This window comes from Nothobranchius furzeri, chromosome 15, assembly GCF_043380555.1.
Source record: "Nothobranchius furzeri strain GRZ-AD chromosome 15, NfurGRZ-RIMD1, whole genome shotgun sequence".
In the NCBI taxonomy this organism is placed as follows: Eukaryota; Metazoa; Chordata; class Actinopteri; order Cyprinodontiformes; family Nothobranchiidae; genus Nothobranchius; species Nothobranchius furzeri.
The window spans coordinates 48,371,958-48,388,643 of record NC_091755.1 but is presented as its reverse complement, the minus strand read 5'-3'; the positions used below and the strand labels follow the sequence as shown (position 1 = coordinate 48,388,643).

Below are 16,686 nucleotides of genomic sequence, written 5' to 3'. Positions count from 1 at the left end.
GACATGTAAATAGTCTCCTACACCTATCTCCTGCGTTAGCTTCTGATAGAAAACAGACGGTGGAACTCTAGGATTGGAAAATTCCTGACAGATCTACGTCACACTGTCACTAATATTCATGGACTCATCCAGCTAGTTTAAACTAACCATTAGCATTAGCAACTCCACCACACAGCAGAACTCCTCCAGGTTTGTGTTGTTTGTGGAGATAAAAAACGGTAAATGGCCTGTATTTGATATAGCGCCTTCTAGAGTCCTGGAACCCCCCAAGGCACTTTACAACACAATCAGTCATTCACCCATTCACACACACACTCACACACTGGTGGTGATGAGCCACAGCTGCCCTGGGGCGCTCTGACAGAGGCGAGGCTGCCGAGCACTGGTGCCACCGGTCCCTCCGACCAACACCAGCAGGCAAGGTGGGTTAAGTGTCTTGCCCAAGGACACAACGACAGCAACAGACTGAGCGGGGCTCGAACCTGCAACCTTCCAATTACGAGGCGAGCACTTAACTCCTGCGCCACCAACGCCCCAGAACATCAACGTTTCAAGTCAGTAGTAGAGTCGTGTCGCTGTCCGGGGGTCTAAAACCTTCCGTCAGCTGTGACGTGGGCAACGTTTGGGTCAGAGGAAGGGTGCGTCGGTATATCTTTCCCCCTGAGAACGACTCACAAGGCATTCATTCCTACTAGAGACCACTGCAAATGTATTGTTTAAACAAGTGTTCCACTCCTTTAAGAAAAGGAAGTTCACAATGATCGGACGAGGTTTTTTCAAGATTGTACGTTTCAGAGGAGATTTTAATTATTACTTTTTGCCAACTCCGGGTCGGGGGAGAGGTCCTACCTCAAGTGGAGGAGTTTAAGTATCTCGGGGTCTTGTTCACGAGTGAGGGTAGGAGGGATCAGGAGATCGACAGGCGGATTGGTTCGGCGTCTGCAGTGATGCGGACGCTGAGCCGATCTGTCGTGGTGAAGAGGGAGCTGAGCCAGAAAGCCAGGCTCTCGATTTATCGGTCGATCTACGTCCCAATCCTCACCTATGGTCATGAGCTTTGGGTAATGACCAAAAGAACGAGATCGCGGATACAAGAGGCCGAAATGAGTTTCCTCCGTAGGGTGGCCGGGCTCAGCCTTAGAGATAGGGTGAGGAGCTCGGACATTCGGGAGGGACTCGGAGTAGAACCGCTGCTCCTCCGGATCGAAAGGAGTCAGTTGAGGTGGTTTGGGCATCTGGTCAGGATGCCTCCTGGACGCCTCCCTGGGGAGGTGTTTCGGGCATGTCCTGCTGGCAGGAGGCCCCCGGGTCGACCCAGGACACGTTGGAGAGGTTACATCTCCAATCTGGTCCGGGAACACCTTGGGGTCCTGCCGGAGGAGCTGGTGGAGGTGGCCGGGGAGAGGACGGTCTGGAGCTCCCTAGTTGGGATGCTGCCCCCGCAACCCGGACCCGGATAAGCGGAGGAAGACGACGACGACTTTTTGACAAAACGTCTAATTTATTGGTAGCTGTCGGTATGTAAGGAGCATTTCAAGCAATGTGGAAAAAAAGACATCTCCTGTCGCACCTTGAATTAAATTAATACATATCCATGTGGTCAAGTATATTAGTCCAGACCTAAATCTGTAAAGCAAAAATATCATCACGTTAAAGCAGGATGTTATATTGTTACTGAGCATCACTCAGTGGGGTTGATTATCCAGTCCTCATTAGTGGACCATAAAGTTAGTTATCCAAGGTGATCTCTTCTCCTAAAGGCTCCAAGAGTGAAAACCTCCCAGAACAGAGTCGTACATATCCAGTTTCACCCGAAGCACGTCGAGCAGCACAAGTTTCCTTCTGCACAAGCATGACCTATTTTAGGGCAGATCCTCCTTTTAGACCCTGACTAGACCATCGTGGACACGTTACAGGTTTCATCCCAGCTGCATTTAACCGTATCAGCCCTCCAACAAGCTGCTGCTGCATAATAAAGTAGAAAATGTCAGGGAACGATACTTCTGCAGCCGCTGGCGTCATCAACTTGTGGAGTTCTGTCGAAGAAGGTTCAATGTTTAGAAAATCAGAGGCAAAAATTAAAACATGGGAAAAAAACAATCATAAACAGATTAAACTTGGACGTGACGTTGGCTTTTATTGATATTTATTCACAGCTAAACTGTAAAATATTCTATAAAAGCAGAAGAAGAAGCTGAACCAGACTGATTCTGGATAGGTTCTTGCTTTATGGATGTTTCTCACGACTGGCTCATATGGAGAGTTTACATTGTTTAGACTCAGTCGTCTCACCCTGTGGTGCAAACACACACACACACACACACACACACACACACACACACACACACACACACACACACACACACACACACACACACACACACAAGCACAACTAAATAAATGACCTTTCAACCAGGTCCCATGAGGAAGTGCACCGTGGCTGCTAACACCATGCATGGGTAGGACTGGTGGGGAGGAGCGTTGGCTCGGTGGATTAAAATGATCGTGTAAAAAACGTAAAAGAGGGAAGAGGGCATGGGAGGGGGGTGGGGTGGGGTCCAACCATGATTACTCACGCTTAAAAATGGTCGCCCCGGAGCGTTTAACAATCCCTGTGCCAGTAGTACATCCGTTATCATTCACCGGAGTCCAAAAAGAAACATCATTATCTGACTTGAGCCGCAGACTTTGTGAACTTTGATTTAGTCAAATAAGAACAAAACCTGATTCTGTTTAAAATTACTTTTTTAAATAAAAATTGAGCTTTTTTGAGCGTTTTCAACAGAAAATTGCCTCAGGTTTACCTGTGTAGCCTTGGTTACAGTTGCAGATAACTTGTCTGTTGCGATTGTCCTGGTAACAGGATGTGGCAAAATGGCGTCCACTGTTAGGACCATCTGGACAGGGGCATGGCCGACACTGACCCCCCGGTGTTGTGCCTAAAACAGGGTTACCATAGTAACCATTGGCACACCTACAGGAACAACAAAAAAAAGGTGAGTCCCGCTTTCAGGTGAGCAACCCTCAAAAAAAAAGGTGACAACTGGGTTAGGGTTTGTTTAGAGATGACGTCACCTCTCACACTTGTCTCCTCCTGTGTTGTCCCTGCAGCTGATGCACGCTCCGGTTCTCTGCTGGCAGTGGTCTGCGTGTCCGTTACACTGGCAGGGTCGGCAGCTGGGAAAGCCCCAGTGACCCGTCCGACATCCGTCGCACCGTTGGCCAAACGCCCCGGGATGGCACTGGCACTGGCCACTAAACTTATCACAAAGTGGCGTAGCTGATCCTTCCAAGCTGCATTCGCAGGCTGCACACATGTAGGAAAAACAGTTCAGTCACACAGTAAACAGTTCAGTTCAGGTGGAGCGGGAGGAGGAGATGAAAGGGAGAACCGAGGGAGAAATCATTTAAGATGAGAGAAAAGGCTAGATTTTTTAATGTAACAGGTTATTTTCATTCCTAACCAGCAGAGGGCGCCAATCTCTAATTAAACACAGTCATTCAACAGAATAGTCCTCTGTAAAAATAACCTTATTAATATTGCAAAAAATATTTAAAGACACTTAAACTGAGGGATACTTCAGCACAAGGTCAAGAAAAGTCAATTTTTAATCACACAGTTTTTTAACGTTAGGCAATAAATGGATTTCTTGAGTGTTAATATTTCATGTAGGATGAGTTCTCTAGCCATGTGAGACCAGATAAGATAGGAAGTGGATCAAAAAGTTCATGTCTCACGTATGCAGCCTGAAGGTCCGAAACCATAAGTTCCTGGTGCACACTGGTCACAGCGTCGTCCAATCACGTTGGGTCTGCAGCGGCACTGGCCCCCACGCACGTCACAAATGGAGCTGATGGACCCCTGAGGGTCGCAGTTACAAGCTGCACATGCACAAAGACAGAAAAGTGAAAGTAAGGATTTAGAACCCCTCAACAGACAGGTTGCATGCACAACGTGCTTCAGTACAAAGACGTTAGGAGAAAATGATGTCATCGGTTCTCCCGTACACAGAGCTCCGTTGTTTATAACAGCCGACATGCTGCTGATTAGTTTGGCACAGGTGTCGCTCATCTGTGGGCGGATCACGCTCTTTGTCCCCTCATAGCACCGGTACCGCTCGTAGGTCTGCTTCCTGATGTTAGAGGCAGGATCTCCAGCGTTGAACATCTCCATGGAGGAATGACGCGGCATCAGCGCAATCTGGAGAAATAGATTCAGTCGTGTGTGCGGAAAGAAAACTGGAATTTACTCCGATTTCAGACACTTGAATCCAAACGTCTCACAGAGTCTACGAGGATGACGGCGATGGCCGCTCCGTTGAGGATGCTGTTGGCGTCTTGATAGCGTGTGAACTCAAACCGAAGCGTGTAAGTCACACCTTCCTCCAAACACACAGGCTGAAGAGGTACCACGAACCTGGACAACAGAGGCAGATGGCGCGTGCACTGAGGCGGAGTTTCACAGATGGGTGTGACTGTTTGTCCGTTTGAGTCACAGACCTGGATCCGGCCGGCAGAGACACGATAAGTCGGTCGTCGTCTGGGATGGTGTTTCCACAGGGGCTGCTGGTAGGAATCAGTCCTGGTCGGATCACCGTTATCCGCACCTCCTCCCAGTCTCGGGGCATCTAAACACAATCAGAGTGTGTTCAGAAGGAGAGAAGTAAAATCACCCGGAAAAAATGTTCAACCTTCTTCATCTGGAAACAAAAAGAGTCTATTTTAGTCCAAAATGTTTAGTTACTTTTACTTTAAATACAGGCTCCTAATGACTTCATCTCTTTTCAATAACAGCAGGAGTCACTTCTGGCTCCCAGGACATATTTTTTCCATGTAAGCCTAAACCAGGGGTGCCCAATCCTGGTCCTGGAGGGCCAATATCCAGCAGGTTTTGTGGTTTCTCTGCTCCAACACACTAGATTCAGAGGTTGAATCACCCGTGCAGCAGTTCATCAGTGTCTACAGATGCCTGTTAATCACCTGCTGATTGAATTCAGGTGTGTAGAAGAAGGGTTAAAACTAAAACCTGCTGGATACCGACCCTCCAGGACCAGGATTGGGCACCCCTGGCCTAAAAAGAACAGAACTGGCCTTGACACGCTCTCATTTCCCTGTCAAACCAAAATACAGACTAAAAGCACTAAAATCCTTAATTAAAGGGTTGTAGAACAACATTTCTAACTGTTTTTTCAGCTTTTATACGACATGTGAAACTTTGTTGGGGCTCACAATGAACCAGGAGCCCTGATAAATGGCCAAACACAACTCCATCATAAAGCCTTAGAAAGAAAAGACTAGACTTCTCCACCCACTGAGCCAGAACATGAATATTAAATGAGCAGCGTGGTGACTGGACAGTTTACTGCGATTGCTCTATGATGCTGCCTGAACCTAGAAATTATATACAGGATATACAGTGGGGCAAAAAAGTATTTAGTCAGCCACCGATTGTGCAAGTTCTCCCACTTAAAATGATGACAGAGGTCAGTAATTTACATCTTAGTTACACTTCAACTGTGAGAGACAGAATGTGAAAAAAAAATCCATGAATTCACATGGCAGGATTTTTAAAGAATTTATTTGTAAATCAGGGTGGAAAATAAGTATTTGGTCAATAACAAAAATTCAACTCAATACTTTGTAACATAACCTTTGTTGGCAATAACAGAGGTCAAATGATTACTATAGGTCTTTACCAGGTTTGCACACACAGTAGCTGCTATTTTGGCCCATTCCTCCATGCAGATCTTCTCGAGAGCAGTGATGTTTTGGGGCTGTCGCCGAGCAACACGGACTTTCAACTCCCTCCACAGATTTTCTATGGGGTTGAGGTCTGGAGACTGGCTAGGCCACTCCAGGACTTTCGAATGCTTCTTACGGAGCCACTCCTTTGTTGCCCGGGTGGTGTGTTTGGGATCATTGTCGTGTTGGAAGACCCAGCCACGATTCATCTTCAAAGCTCTCACTGATGGAAGGAGGTTTTGGCTCAGAATCTCACGATACATGGCCCCATTCATTCTGTCCTTCACACGGATCAGTCGTCCTGTCCCCTTAGCAGAAAAACAGCCCCAAAGCATGATGTTCCCACCCCCATGATTCACAGTAGGTATGGTGTTCTTGGGATGCAACTCAGTATTCTTCTTCCTCCAAACACGACGAGTTGAGTTTATACCAAAAAGTTCTACTTTGGTTCATCTGACCACATGACATTCTCCCAATCCTCTGCTGTATCATCCATGTGCTCTCTGGCAAACTTCAGACGGGCCTGGACATGCACTGGCTTCAGCAGCGGAACACGTCTGGCACTGCAGGATTTGATTCCCTGCCGCTGTAGTGTGTTACTGATGGTGACCTTTGTTACTGTGGTCCCAGCTCTCTGCAGGTCATTCACCAGGTCCCCCCGTGTGGTTCTGGGATTCTTGCTCACCGTTCTCATGATCATTTTGACCCCACGGGATGAGATCTTGCGTGGAGCCCCAGATATCAGTGGTCTTATATGTCTTCCATTTTCTGATAATTGCTCCCACAGTTGATTTTTTCACACCAAGCTGCTTGCCTATTGTAGATTCACTCTTCCCAGTCTGGTGCAGGTCTACAATTCTTTTCCCGGTGTCCTTCGAAAGCTCTTTGGTCTTGGCCATAGTGGAGTTTGGAGTCTGACTGTTTGATGCTGTGGACAGGTGTCTTTTATACAGATAATGAGTTCAAACAGGTGCCATTAATACAGGTAACGAGTGGAGGACAGAAAAGCTTCTTAAAGAAGACGTTACAGGTCTGTGAGAGCCAGAGATTTTCCTTGTTTGAAGTGACCAAATACTTATTTTCCACCCTGATTTACAAATAAATTATTTAAAAATCATGCCATGTGAATTCATGGATTTTTTTTTCACATTCTGTCTCTCACAGTTGAAGTGTACCTATGATGTAAATTACTGACCTCTGTCATCATTTTAAGTGGGAGAACTTGCACAATCGGTGGCTGACTAAATACTTTTTTGCCCCACTGTATATTATATATATATATATATATATATATATATATATATATATATATATATATATATATATATATATATATATATATATATATATCAGGATAACGCAAAAGACAAACTATGGATCTATCCGGCATTCATTCAGAGACTGGATATTCCCAGTACATCCTGGACCATAACATGTGCTCCGACGTTCTTCTTTGGTGTTATTCTCTTGTCCAACAAGGACATTAGCACTAGCTTGGGCTAGCATTAGCAGTAGCTCAGGGTAGTGTTAGCACTAGCTTAGGAGTGCATTAGCTTGGGCTAGCATTAGCAGTTGCTCAGGGTAGTGTTAGCACTAGCTTAGGCGTGCATTAGCTTGAGCTTGCATTAGCAGTAGCACAGGCTAGCATTAGCAGTAGCCTGGGCTAGAGCTGCTCTGTGGTTAGTATGCTGTGCAGACGACACCCAGGTCTATCTGTCATTTCCACCGGACGACCACACTGTCTCTGCACGAATATCAAACTGTCTCTGACATATCAAAATGGATGAAATCCCACCATCTCCAACTCAACCTCTCTAAAACTGATCTACTTGTCACCCCAGCAAAACCATCCATACAGCACAATATCTCAATCCAAAACGACTTCCTATCTGGCTCCTTCAAAGGCAGTTCGAAATCTGGGTGTTGTGATTGATGAACACCTGAGCTTTAAAGATCATGTTGCCTCTGTTGTTCGTCCATGCCGCTTTGTGCAGTATAACATACGAAAGATCAGACCATACCTAACACAACATGCCACCCAGCTCCTGGTGCAATCTACTGTCATCTCCCGCCTCGATTACTGCAATGCCCTTCTAACTGGTCTTCCTGGCAGTACTGTGAGACCTCTTCAAATGGTCCAGAACGCAGCAGCGCGTTTGGTCTTCAATCAGCCAAAAAGAGCACATGTCACCCCTCTGTTCATTGAGCTCCACTGGCTACCGCTAGCAGCACGCATCAAATTCAAATTGCTAACACTAGCATACAAAGTCCGAGATGGTACGGCTCCTATCTACCTGAATCCTCTTGCAAAGGCTTACGTCTCGGCCCGGCCGCTCCGGTCATCACAGGATCGTCGGCTAGCAGTGCCTACACCACGCTCAGGACAATCCAGACTCTTCTCATGCATCGTTCCACAAATGTGGAATGACCTTCCAAGCACTACCAGAACAGCGACTTCCTTTTCAATTTTCAAGAAACTCCTGAAGACCCTGCTCTTCAGAGAGCATCTTCTTAACTAGCACCTTGCCTGCACCCGTCCCCCCTCTCTACTGTCCACTTCATGTTCCCTCCTCTCCATGACTGATGTCAATGTTGTTGTTGTTATTGTTGTTGTTAGCCTCAAGGGTAATATGCCGATTATCACTTGTAAGTCGCTTTGAACAAAAGCGTCTGCTAAATACATAAACATAGTAGGATTTTGCTGACGTAGAGGTGGGTTGGGGGTTGTGTCTATACAGGTGACATGTTAAAACACCTTTCAGAAATAACTTTTTCTCTGTGGCCTTTCCAACATCACTGATTTACATAGGAGAGCAGGTCGGACTCGGTTCAGATGTATTTGTACAATGACACCTCAGCTGCCTTTATTCAACAACAAGGTAAATGGATTTTCTAGAACCCTCTGAATGTTTGACCTTCTGACCACACAGCATGCTGGCTTGATAGATGATGACAAAAGATGCTCTACAGTGATTATTTATAAAAGTTGTATGAAGACATCCTCAGAGCCCCATTCTGCTGCTTTTGGTCATAATCTTCTGTTAAAAGGTAACAAAGGGAGTAACACAAGTCCTTACAGCTTAGCTGCATGACAAAGACAGCTGCCTGAGACCCATGACTGCGATCTTTCTGATACTTCTGCCAACTAGAGCAAAGGGGAAAGAGATGGCGAGTCTTGTCGTAACAGCTACTGACACCTCTTAGTGAATTATGTCCATCTTTGTTTCTAACTATCTCTGACTGAAGAGCAAACTCTTCCTATCATGAGCTGAAAACAAAACTTTTGTCTTTTATTGTCTCTTCGTCGAAGAAAAGACAACAAAAATTGAAAGTAACAAAAATCCAATCAGAAAACAAAAAAGATGGGAGAACGAAAAAAGAGCCAATCAGTAAATGGAACAGGTGGGACTAGACGAGGAAAGTACCAATCAGAGTCCGGAGCTGGCTGTTGTTTGAACAAGCTACCAGTAACAGTTGAACAATTTATGTCTAAAAGGAGAAAAAGTCCACGGCTGGGAGGATGTGATGATCTGAAAGTATTTGCTTGGTGAGTACACATCTGGGGTGTGTTTCGGTGGTGTCACAGTGGTGTTACGGTGGTGTTACAGTGGTGTTACGGTGCTGTGACAGTGGTGTTACGGTGGTGTCACAGTGGTGTTATGGTGGTGTTACAATGGCTTTACAGTGGTTTTACAGTGCTGTTACAGTGGTGTCACAGTGGTGTTACAGTGGTGTCACAGTGGTGTTACAATGAGGTTACGCTAGTGTAACGGTGGTGTTACGGTGATGTTTCGGTGGTGTTACAGTGGTGTGGTGGTGGTGTTACGGTGGTGTTACAGTGGTGTTACAGTGGCATTACAGTGGTGTTATGGTGATGTTATGCTAGTGTGACAGTGGTGTTATGATGTTGTTACAGTGCTGTTACGGTGGTGTTACGGTGGTGTTACGGTGGTGTTACGGTGGTGTTACAATGGTGTTACAGTGGTGTTACAGTGCTGTTACGGTGGTGTCAAAGTGGTGTTACAGTGATGTTACGCTAGTGCAACGGTGGTGTTACGGTGATGTTACGGTGGTGTGACGGTGGTGTTACAGTGGTGTAGTGGTGGTGTTACAGTGGTGTTACAATGGTGTTACAGTGGTGTTATTGTGATGTCACTCTAGTGTGACAGTGGTGTTATGATGTTGTTACAGTGCTGTTACGGTGGTGTTACTGTGGTGTTATGGTGGTGTTACAATGGCGTTACAGTGGTGTTACAGTGTTGTTACGGTGGTGTCACAGTGGTGTTACAGTGATGTTACGCTAGTGTGACGGTGGTGTTATGGTGCTATTATGGTGGTGTGACGGTGGTGTTACAGTGGTGTTACAATGGCGTTACAGTGATGTTACACTAGTGTGACGGTAGTGTTACGTGCTATTATGGTGGTGTTACAGTGGTGTGGCGGTGGTGTTACAGTGGTGTTACAATGGTGTTATAGTGGTGTTATGGTGATGTTACGCTACTGTGACAGTGGTGTTATGATGTTGTTACAGTGCTGTTACGGTGGTGTTACTGTGGTGTTACAATGGTGTTAACAAAGTTAACATTTCCCTTACAGAATCTGAAAATTATTGCATCATATGAAAAATACATAATTTAGTCGACTAAAATAAAACTAAAATTAAAACAAACTGGATGAATCATTTGTGCCTAAAATTAAAAAGAATTTCAGTCATAAGACTAAAACTCAATTAAAATTTCTTATCAAAACTAACACTGATGAGTAGTTAAACACACCTGTGATTCGTAGCGGATGAGTAAATCATATTCCATGGAGTAAGGGACATTATTAATAACAAACTCCAGAAGGCCACCTTCAGGAACCCGAGCGAACCCTAAATCTGTCCACGAAGCAGGACGACCAGGCTGGTGTTCCCTCGTCTCTAAGAGACAACCCTGAAAGCACGCACAGCCAAGAAAAACAGTCAAACATATCAACATAAATAAAACATATTGTGTTCAGAAGAAATTCAGCCTCACCTTCTCCATTCGAGCAAACTCTGCCTCATAAAGGAAGTGATCCAGAGCCATAAAGAAATATCCAGATTCCACCTGTGTGCACTCACGCCCCGTCATGTGGCTGCGGCAGCGGCACTGTCCGCTCTCCATGGAGCACCTAAGACACATGCAATCGTTGTATTTCACTGCTAAATTTTATGTTTGTACTTTTAGATGCTATAGACACTTTTAATGAGCCACTAGCAAATTAAACTAACATGCATATTTTTGGCCTGTGGGAGGAAACTGGAGCACCCGAAGAAAACACGCACAGCATGGAGAAAGCATGCACCTGTGACCTTCAGACTCAAAATGAAGTCTGCAGCTAAAGTAGGCTCTTCATCACTAGAGGATTTATTGTGTATTATGTGGGCCATCGCTGAAAACCCATTCAATACAGCTAAGGCTGACGAGAATGCTAGTTTTGAAAATGCTAATTTTCATTTATACCAGTGGTTAGGATCAGCCTGAATCAGTACAGATTATAGCTAAAGATCATGAATTCATAAAAATAATTCTCCTCAATAAGCACATGCACATAGCTCAAGAAGAATTTAAACCAGATGCTCAAAGTTTCTGAGGGATTTAAGTCATTTAAATCCAGTTTTTGAACCTGGAGGATCAAAAGTAACTGAATTATTGAGCCTCAATGGGCTCTACTTCATGCCAATGTTGTGGCTCCGGTTCAGCGGTGGTCTCTCTAGTTTGAGCTTGCCTTGCCAAATGCCTAAGACTCGTTGGCGGGACACTGAACGCCACATTTCCCTGTAATACTGCTTGGTGTGCAACAGCAAAGAAAAAAGCTCTGCACACACAAAATGCAGACGTGCAATGAAAAGTGCACTAACGATGTAATGAGAAACACACTGGAAAGCACTTTCTGATGTTAAGCATCAACCAAAGGCAGAAGTATAAGCCTAACTCATTAAGGCTCTGCAAAAACCTGGATTGTTCTCAACAGAATGTGGCTGAAGTGCTGCACAAACATATTTGATAAGTGTGGCGCTTAGACTGACTGAACTGTGACAGCGAGGCATTTAAAACTAAAATCATAACGCTACTAAATACATAAAAGGAAAAAGGTTTTGCTTTAGAAATAGAAAGGTTGCAGCAGGGGTCTGCAACATGTGGCTCTGGAGCCACCCGTGTGACACTAAAGGGAGCAAAATGATCATTTAGCAGATTTTCCCAGTTTTCATAAATTTCTCACCATCATTTCAGTACCAGAAACAACAAAATCAGCTCAAACTTTCATCCGTTTGTAATTAGACTTTCTGAGAGTCATTTACCTCCAGAAAACTAACATTTACACACATCTGAGCCAAACTGGTTCAAAAGCAGAAGGTAGTTTAATAAATGTATTTTAACTGATGCCATTTTGAGACATCAAAATCTGACGTCGTGTCACAGCAAGCTGTTATTATGACAAGGCAAAAGTATATTCACATGAAAAGTTACTGTAAATACTGTATTTGTTTATTTAGTATGTTTTATTTACATTGCTATGGCATTAATGTGTCATAATGCTTCATCAAGGCTATATTTAACTTATTTAGCTAGTTTTCTTCATAAATGGGAAAACTGACTTTAATGGTTCTGAAGTGTTGTTTTCTTGGTTAAAACTGTATAGGTTACTTTATTAAGCCTCAGTTCTGTTATATATAACAGACGAGTTGATTAAAATTCTATCCATCCATCCATCCATCCATCCATCCATCCATCCATCCATCCGCTTATCCGGAGTCGGGTCATGGGGGCAGTAGCCTAAGCCAAGACGCCCAGACTTCCCTCTCCCCAGCCACTTGGGCCAGCTCCCAGGGTGTTCCCTGGCCAGGTGAGAGACATATTCCCTCCGACGTGTCCTGGGTCTACCTTTAGGCCTCTTCCCGATTGGACGTGCCTGGAAAACATCACCAAGGAGGCATCCAGGATGCATCCTGACCAGATGCCCGAGCCACCTCAACTGGCTCCTCTCGATGATTGATTAAAAATGGCTCTTTTATTTGTGAAGGTTGCAGATCCATGGGTTGCAGAATGGTTTGGTGATTGGAATGGCCGACTCTGAAACTACTTCACAAGAGGAAAAGTCCGGCTGCCCCTGATTGAACCTACTAAGGTAAAGCGGTGCTTTACTCACATTCTTAATACATCTGCAGTGGTCTCTATTAGAATGAATGCCTTGTAAGTCGTACTCTGAGGGGAAAAAAAAGCTCCGGTGCGCCTGTTTTAGGAACTAAAAGTGAGCTGGAGGAGAAAACAGCTTCAGACAGCAGGATTTGGAGTCTTATTTGTACATCTCGCCTCTGATTGGCTAACAGCAACACGACTCTACCATCGACTCTATCTGCTCTGCAACGTTGATGTTTTCTCTCCACAAATAACTCAAGCCTGGAGGAATTTTGCTGTGTGGTGGTGTTGCTAATGCTAACTGCTAGCTTCTACTAGCATTGACGTTCTCTGCTGTTTCCTGGACGCTAAACCAACAACAGCCTTCCTCGTCGTGAGTCCAGATGGTGAGTCCATGAATGTTAGTGACAGTGTGACGTAGATCTGTCAGGATTTTCTAATCCTAGAGTTTCACCGTCTGTTTTCTGTCAGAAGCTAAAGCAGGAGATAGGTGTAGGAGACTATTTTCATGTCCAGCCGGCATGAAACACTCAGAGTGACCCGTTAGAATCAGAAATAATCATTAAAAATGTTTGATTGGTGTTTTGCACCTTTAAATGTGAGCAAAGTTGTAATATAGAGATTTGGGTCTGAATGCTAAAAGTAAGAAACAGATCTGAGTTACTGGCCCATGACTGAAGCCACAGCTCCACTCACTGGTTGTCAAGCGCTCCTCCGATGTCGCACTCACAGCCTCGGCAGCCGCTCGGGTCGTGGCTCAGCCCCCAGTGGTCCGGCTACGACGGACAGAAGGCAAAGATGGGAACACAAATCAGAGCGGTTCAACAGCCGAGTGACTCTGGAACATCAGGCATCGTATAAAATGCTACTGTTGGTTTACGGGGACCTTTTTTGTTGCATCACTTCCTGTAACAGAAACCTTCAAAATAAACTCATGACGACTTCCCAACGTTTTTTCCCCCAGCAGAAACTTTAAAACATATTTTCTAACATCAACATTGATGGTATTGTCAGCAGGATCCGCTATAGAAGCCACGTACGGGTCTGACCATTTTAGGCCTGCTGTAACTCCACACCGACTGGAAAATCCACAAATCCCAGGGCTAAATTTAGACCCAGGAACCAGGCGGGAGCTGACATTCCTGCTCATACTATTCCTGGCTGAGCAGGTTTGGGACAAGAGGCAGAAGTAGAACAGGAGGCTCGTCACCCCCCAGCATCTCGGGCTGCAGGGTGACTTTAGTTTAGAGGCAAACAAAGAATAAAAGTAAAAGAACCATTAAAAATGAGGCAGATTTTAGAGCTAATTGCTGCGTAAGTTGTCCCTTTGCATTAAAAGACATCTGTTCAACCAGAGCTAGCTGCATGCTTTTCCTAAATTTTGCACATTTTTAAAGAGCAAGTCACCCCCTGTCAGATTCTTACTCAACTCGCACTTCCTGTTTGAAAAATGCAACAACTGCTGTTGCCTAGCAGACCGAGAGGGCGGAGCCGCTAACAAATACACACACACAGGCTCACAACGACATTGTGACATCATATGGAACCAGCTAACGTTCTAGGGTACCTCTTAGCCAATAGCGATGGCAGAGTTTTTACTTGACAACGGCACAACACTGACAGTTTTAGGCGGAACATAAACATTTAACTAAAATGCACTAAAGTGCAAAACTATTGACTACACGTGTCTGCAGCACGATTAGACACGCATTTCTATAGTTTATCAGAAAAATAAGTTGATTTGGGGGTGACTTGCTCTTTAAATTAAAATGTATAAAACATCTGGAATGCTTACTTTGTGAAGTGCCTTCAGATGATTCTTGTGGTGATTTGGTGCTGCATAAATAGACTGAATTGAATTGAATCTGTGTGAAACACAGCTTTTTATCCACTGTTACATAATAAATAAGATTTACTTCTAAGCGCACAAACTGCTCCAGAGAGACTCTTCACTTTCTATTTAAACCAGACCTAAAATACTTTTTGCGGCCTCTCACCAGACACTGGTCACAGCTGCGTCCGGTCACAAGCCGCTTGCAGATACAGTCTCCGCTGAAAGGATCGCATGGGGAACCGCCAAAAACCGTTCCTCTACGGTCACATCGACAAGCTGGAGGTTCCGGGAGATAACGAGTGAAAAGGAAAGAAGGAGAGGGTTGATTAGGTTTCTCTAAAAAGTCACAAGTGGGTGGTTGTTGGGGTGACACACACTCACGTTCACAGCCCTGAGGATTGGTCAGGCTCAGGCCGAAGAAGCCGGACTTGCACTTGTCGCAGCGCGGCCCCTCGACGTTAGCCTTGCAGCGGCACTGACCCGCCACCATGCCGAGCGACAGGTCACTGTGGGTGTCACACATCCCTCCGTTCTGGGACCCGTCTGGGTCACAGTCGCACGCTGTGGAGCAGCAGACACGTTTCAAGCTTCCGATTCAAAGACTTGGGATTTTAAAAAAGAGTTTCATTTATTTTTGGCAATAAATTTTATAAGGTCGGACGTGGAAGGTTAATGAGCACGTTACCATTTCAGTTTGAGCAGAACCATGAATGGTTACATCTTATTAGCTTATATTAATATAAAATATATATTTTTTACATCATCACAACTTTAAATTTCAACCTTTATTGCCCCAAATTCTTAAAAATAAATGAATCGATGAAAAAATAAGGAAGGTTGATTGCTTTTCTCTTGGTTTGAAGTTAAAGGATTAAGCTAGATTACCAAAACTAGGTAAGACAAAATGTTAACAATGAAAAATAAACTTATAACATGCATTACATTACAGATGTTAGGCACTGTGCAAAAGTCTTGAGTCATCGTAAAGAGGCAGCTGAAAATGTTGACGCTCTAAGCTTATGTCACACGGTTTCCTCCGCTGATTTAGAGAAAATTATCCTAATCTCGGATTACAGCTCAGCTGGTTTCCCCTGAGGTTTTATTGATAAAAAATCTTATAGTTTGATTCTCTTATCTCTTTTGTGAAGAATTTACTGGACAATGTTTAAACAAACAAACAAATAAATAAGCATGTTAAAAACTTTCAGAAAGCCTAAAAACAGAGGTGGAAAGAGTACTAAAATGAGTACCAGTACTTTGATAATTCTTTACTCAAGTACAAGTAAAAGTACTAGCCTAAATTTTTACTCGAGTAAAAGTAAAAATTATCGTAAATAAAATGTACTCAAAGTAAAAGTTACTTAGTTACATTTCTGTCAGCGTAAAGATGGTTACATCAGTGCAGAACCACAACACCAGTTCACAACACGCTTGTATGTGCACACACACACACACACACACACACACACACACACACACACACACACACACACACACTGCAGCATGCTAGAATCATGTGAATGACTAATTTAACAACAATGAACCACTTTTGTAATAACTTAATCTCTAATTCTGGAGTAAAATAAAGAAACAAGTTAAATTATCACATCTGTGGCGTCAAGAAGCAATTTGTGAGTTCAGACACAGGGATGGAGCACAATGTTTACACCTGAACAGTATCAGGATGTTTTAACTCACAGAGGCCTGCAGGTCTTCTGTTTTATGAGCAAAGCGCTGAGAATCCGCTTGTTATGAGCGCTAAACGTTATTTTGCCGCTTCCGTGCGGAGCGGTAGGGAAACACATTTCAAACACGGAACCGAGTCTGGCTACTGAACCGAGCAGAATTCTGATGACGTCACACCGGTGCGCGAAGGTGCGGGTTCCAACCCACGAGAGAACGGAGAGAGGAGGTAAACAGCGAGTGGATCACAGGGACTGAACTGAT

At 44.5% G+C, this 16,686-nt stretch overlaps 1 protein-coding gene across 1 annotated transcript in view; it reads right to left on the bottom strand.

The window, feature by feature from the left end:
* lamb2 (laminin, beta 2 (laminin S)) overlaps nt 1-16,686 on the bottom strand; it is a 60,823-nt gene that overhangs the window by 16,938 nt on the left and 27,199 nt on the right. The window contains exons 11-21 of the mRNA XM_015968731.3: nt 15,121-15,300; nt 14,903-15,015; nt 13,602-13,681; nt 10,761-10,896; nt 10,518-10,676; nt 4,501-4,628; nt 4,285-4,417; nt 4,009-4,201; nt 3,739-3,882; nt 3,076-3,307; nt 2,805-2,974 (exon numbers count right to left, since the gene is read on the bottom strand). Of these exons, the coding sequence (XP_015824217.3) occupies nt 2,805-2,974; nt 3,076-3,307; nt 3,739-3,882; nt 4,009-4,201; nt 4,285-4,417; nt 4,501-4,628; nt 10,518-10,676; nt 10,761-10,896; nt 13,602-13,681; nt 14,903-15,015; nt 15,121-15,300 (1,668 nt within the window). The remainder of the gene's footprint in view (nt 1-2,804; nt 2,975-3,075; nt 3,308-3,738; nt 3,883-4,008; nt 4,202-4,284; nt 4,418-4,500; nt 4,629-10,517; nt 10,677-10,760; nt 10,897-13,601; nt 13,682-14,902; nt 15,016-15,120; nt 15,301-16,686) is intronic.